This window comes from Ixodes scapularis, unplaced genomic scaffold (assembly GCF_016920785.2).
Source record: "Ixodes scapularis isolate PalLabHiFi unplaced genomic scaffold, ASM1692078v2 PGA_scaffold2__306_contigs__length_199485367, whole genome shotgun sequence".
NCBI classification, from domain to species: domain Eukaryota; kingdom Metazoa; phylum Arthropoda; class Arachnida; order Ixodida; family Ixodidae; genus Ixodes; species Ixodes scapularis.
In genome coordinates, this window is record NW_024609857.1 from 24,454,525 (window position 1) to 24,459,900 (window position 5,376).

The 5,376-nt window shown below is 48.2% G+C and overlaps 1 protein-coding gene across 1 annotated transcript; it reads left to right on the top strand.

Moving 5' to 3' along the window:
* The first annotated feature begins 2,283 nt into the window (after nt 1-2,283).
* LOC8028032 (peptidyl-prolyl cis-trans isomerase-like) lies at nt 2,284-2,802 on the top strand. The gene has a single exon (XM_040206003.1). It carries the CDS (start codon nt 2,284-2,286, stop codon nt 2,800-2,802), a length of 519 nt encoding a protein of 172 aa, XP_040061937.1.
* The last annotated feature ends 2,574 nt before the right edge of the window (nt 2,803-5,376 follow it).

Below are 5,376 nucleotides of genomic sequence, written 5' to 3' on the forward strand. Positions count from 1 at the left end.
GTATTCGAAGGGGAGTTTAGCCTTTTAACAATGTGTATTGGTTTACCTTTCTTAACTTGTTTTTGTTGGCGCCGGTCACGGTGTAAGATACACTCTTTAGGTGTGGACACGGCGGGGCTAAACGCGGGGCGCGAGGAATCAGATGGCGTTCGTTCGACGGGCATCCGAAAGGCTGCATTATTCCGCTGCCACCGTGCCCGTAGGGTGCCTACATGTCTGTCTGTCTCAGGGTGAAGACATCCATTGTTGCAGTGAACGTGCCAGCGCGTGACGCTCTCGCGCACTCGGTGCGTGACTTGGGCGGTAAAATGGCGTCTATGCATTAGCCAAAGCTACGCGCTCGAGCTGAGTGACACCGGATGGCGCGCACTTTACAATGCATAAAAAACGATTGAGCGGAAAAATGGCTGAGATGTCACCACTCAAGCAAAAGCGCGCTTGTGTATGAAGGCACTCTACGTGCCCGCGGCTGACAGTGTCGCCAACGGCCAAACGGCGAAACTGTGTGAGAGCGAAAAAAATGATTTCGTTGCCATGACACCCCGGTACACCGTGGTCTTTCTGCACGAGCGACAACCTCGCTGGAGCTCTGCGCGTGTGGAGCATGAGGCGGCACGAGCCGTCTTTGCCGTGCCCACGGGTCGACGAGTCATCTGCCGGCACCGCTTGAAACCATAGTGAGAGAGAGAGTGAAAAGCGAACTTTATCTGCACTGCGCGAGGAGCGCGCTGTCCACACCTGAAGAGTATTTATCTTACACCGTGGCGCCGGTATATGTATTAAGGAAAATAAAGTTCAGTTGTAAGTAGCGCTGTGTTTGTGTCTTCCTTTCTGTCCGCTGTTCTTTTGCGCTTTTTAACCATTATGAATCACCAACTTGCCCAACTCTCCACTGTCGTTAAGGACAAAACTTGGGCACGCGGCATTCGAACCACGGATATTGCGGTGACTCGCGTTTGCAGGCTCCTTTTGTATAATGTATGAGTAGTGGGACCCTGGCTTTACCGTGAAAATATTTTATGCGGTGCCAGGAGCACATTGCTACAGGACATTGCACGCGACGGTAACATAAACCACAGACGCTTTCTGCCACTCATTTTTGTGTATACACAAAGATGTGCGCCACAAAACTTGAGTATGCACAAAAACTTATGGAGGGTGCACTATGCATTCCGCTATAGTGGAGTCCGTAGTGCACTCTCCATTGATGAGATAAGGAGAAAGCCAGTGCTGGTCGACAAGAACGGCTGTGTTGCCGGCTACGCGTCATCTGAACAAGAAAAGACAGTAACTTCCACTTTCCGAGAAAAACACAAGCGAAAGTTGTACGGGGAGGTCTTAGATAGCAGTACAGTTTCAGTGGCAATTATACCATTGTGTCATGCCCAGAGTCATCTCGTTACTAATTAGTTACCAGGATGGCATGATCCCGCCCTTCTAAATTTTCCCAAGGTTTCTCAAATGTTGTAGACGAGGAGCGAACTGGTCGTCCGGTTGAGATTGCGACAGAAGCAACAGTGCGGCGGGTACACACGTGGCCGGGACGGGAACACAAATAATTTTACGCACCAGGTGTTGGAGCACTGGTAAAGATATGGGATAAATGTGTTTATGCTAGGGGAGGACATGTAAACAAATAAAGAGTTTTTAATTTGGTATCCCGCTCTGTTTTTATATTTTTTTTTAAATATTTTTTGTTACTTAGTGATTTTCTCTTGTACAAACCGATAATAGTGACTTTTAACGAACTCATGTTCCGCGTACTGCACTACAGGAGCTTTGGAATAATCATTTTAAGCGCGCGCCTGGGTGATACCATGCATGACTGCGGGGCGCGCGCTTAAAAACATGCTTCTAAGGCTCCGGTAATACGGGACGCGGAACACGGTAGCCGGTTTGCTAAAATCCCGTACCAATAAAGGTGTGCGAATACCGGTTCGAACCGAATAGCGGAGTGTCACGTTAAGGAAACCGGTTGTCGCGGCTTTCCCTTCCACTGTGAAGGTTATGAATGACGCAGTGCTATTCGAGTTCAACCGTTATTTGTACATTGTATTTCAAGCCTCAACGGTGACAGTGCATAAATTGGACACGAGGAACACCGTGCACGTCATCAACAAGATCCGCTGCGTATGTCTAAAAATAATAGAATGATTTGTAAGATTACAGTCACCGGGGAATCTTAAAATACCCGGCTATACATATAAGACGAAACTGGAAAACAGCTTCATTCTGCCCGCGAGCATCACGGAGTGAGTGACCCTTGCCGTCAATAACCTGAGAATGCGCCACCACTGCCACGCGCATTACCGTCCAGTAGTCTACTTCGACATCGCAGCCGACTTGTCGCTTTTGGGTCGAATCGAGATGGAACTGCGTCCCGATGTTGTCCCGAAGACTGCCGAAAACTTCCGAATGCTCTGCACTGGCGAGTTGGGCTTCGGCTACCTGTACTCGGTATTCCACCGCATCATACCCGGCTTCATGTGCCAGGGTGGAGACTTCACCAACCAGGACGGCACTGGCGGAAGGTCCATCTACGGGCCCACCTTCGAGGACGAGAACTTCCAGCTGAAGCACACGTGCCTGGGTACGCTGTCCATGGTTAACACTGGTCGGAACACCAACGGGTCGCAGTTCTTCATCACCACGAACGAGGCCGAGTGGTTGGACGGCAAGAACGTGGTGTTCGGTCAAGTCATCGACGGGTTTGAGATCGTCAAAAAGATGGAAAACCTCGGCACTCCGACCGGACGCACAACAATGAGGGTTTCCATCGCGGATTGTGGGCAACTTCGTTAGGCACGAGGTGACGTTTTGTGCTTCACGTGACGACCTTTGCTGCTCTTAGGTTTCCCGATCTGTGCATTATTTTAGAAAGATGGTTGTTTTCTCACTTCGTGTTTGCTCGCTGATCGATTTTATGCAAATAAAGGCACTTAGATGCAGTTGCGGTTCTTCAGTTTAAGGACAGGTTTTCAGTCAGAAACTTTTTTTTTTATTTCCCTTCCAGACACGCTGACGAGACGAGGTGTGTGTGTGTGTGTTGCCTTGGTTTACATACCGAAAGCTACGAAACTTTCCTGGAGTCCTGCTTCATAAGGTGCTCTATTAGCTATCTTTCGTGCTCGTGTGCAAATCTTTCGGTTCTATAATTTGGCTAAGTGCCTGATATGCACATGCTCAACTGACCTTCGTGCTGATATAGACTCTCTGTACTCACGCCAGATTTCGGCCGCCGGTGCTGACCTTGTCTTGTTTTACCCAAATGCCGAGCCAGTGAAGCGGGCGTTGTCGAGCTTCCACAAGGGCCAATGCTGGGGAGAAGGACACGGTAGGATCTAAAATGGCAATATCCTGCCCTGCTGTGGTCATGTTGAAGTGAAATAAACGGAATAGGAAACAAAAATTTAAGTTCGGTTATGGCGGCGCCCACGCAACAGCTGCTGTAAAGCGTCTATACACTACTCGGGTTATTTAGGTGTACATTTGTGAGAAGCGAACGACAAAAAGTGCACTCTCATTTATGTATATGAGCGCTATGTCTTTACTCCTTTATTAATCGCCCCTCCCCTTCCATACCCTTATCTAACTCGGGGAACCAACCGAGGCAGGCCGCCTTGATTAACCTCATGCTTCCTGCTTTTAAGTTCTTCTCGCGTCGCGGAAACGTTATAGTCATCCACGTTGTGCAGCTGCTTTCGAATGTAAAAATACTTGCTTGCAACACAGCAAATGACCCATCAATTAACTAACCAAGAATAAATATCTTGATAGGCACGATGCGTGTGTCAAGAGATACTTGTGCCGTATGCTAGAGCGGCGGCGAGACGATGGGAAAGGTGGTTTTGAAGACACGGGGCTTCGTCCGACAGATATAGTGGGAGCGCGCTGGGTTCCGTTTAGGGTCGGTATCAAAAACTCCTAGCTCACATAGAAACTTTAACAGCAAAATTTAGTACGCATTGTTTACGATAGTTGTGTTGCAGCGTAGGTTTCTTTATGCTATCAACTTCTTTTTAACGAAGTTTTGCTTAGGCCCTTATGCGTTTGCAGAGCGAACACGATTTAGCTCTTTCTATATAAGATATTGCATATCGTCCTACTGACTTACTAGGTTGTTAATATTCATGCCCTTCCCCTCTGATTAGGCACTGAGGGACTCCATGGACTGAAGACGTTCTCCCGGTGGCACATGTGCTTTGCGCACGGCGCAGCAACACCTACCGCATTACATCGCGTTAGGCCACGCCTGCAGTATTGATTTAATAAATTTTTCTAAAAGCAAGTGTTGAGATCCATTCAGCAACTTTACACATGCTTCCCATGAATGTGTGCTTCCAGCATGACCAATGTGACATGTCCGTCATATAAAGAAGATCCACGCCCCTGAGAGTGTCTGCAACTGTCTTTTGTGTGGCGTGTAAGCCATGTGACTGCGGCTTGAGTCTGTCATTCAGACGCGTCCCTGCGAGACAATCAATCTCCTGCGTTTCATCACCTCATCCGACACCGCTGTGTGCGCGTGAGCATGAACACACGGTGCGGAAACGACAGTTGACTGGGTCAACGAACGTGTGGCGTCCACCAAACCGTGCAGCTTAGCTGGAAACGGATATGTAAGAGCACAGAATTATTCAACAAACAGAAGGTAAACCTTCTTTTTTTTCTGAAACGTTATTAAGCGGTGCTCCAGTCTTTAACGTCCCAGCAAACTTCCGGTTCATTAAAAAAGAATGAACACGGCCCACCTTAACTTCACTGCTTGAAATGTCGAAGCATTTAACCACTAATTCTCCAGGTGAACACCAAAAGAACTAAGAAGCGCTTGATCTGTTCAAATGTTTCTAATATTCTTGTAAACCAACTCCTCTCCTCCAGTACACAAAACACTCAGTGAGAGCCACGAAAGCGCTGGTTCAATTCCTTGTGGACACGCGGCTAATGCAATTCCTATAGGCAACGTTATTAGACTAGCTCAGTTGCGGAACTGCTCATAGATGACGCATGCACAAGCAGTACCCCCCCCCTCTCCCCCCTTTCCCCCCTTTCACTCACCACGATTCGCCTCCCGTCATTCGACGCGCCGGACGGCTGCTTAGGTAACTGCAGTGTATTCTATGGGATACGTACGTCTAGATGACGTTCCACCATACTCTATGGAACACACAGTTCGTAAACGAAAATCTGGCGCTTCGAACGACGGGAGGCGGATTCAAGTGATTGAGGGGGGTACTCCCTTCCATGGGAGTTCCACAACTGAGGTAATCTTGTAATGTTGCCTACAGGCAAAGAGGAACTAACTATTTTTAGCTGTTTCAACCTCTCAACCCCTCGTCCCTTCATTTAATTCTTCCTTCTCATAGTCATTACTTC

Excerpts from the sequence above, each read along its gene's own strand:
- LOC8028032 (XM_040206003.1), top strand. The coding sequence starts at position 2,284 with ATGCGCCACCACTGCCACGCGCATTACCGTCCAGTAGTCTACTTCGAC.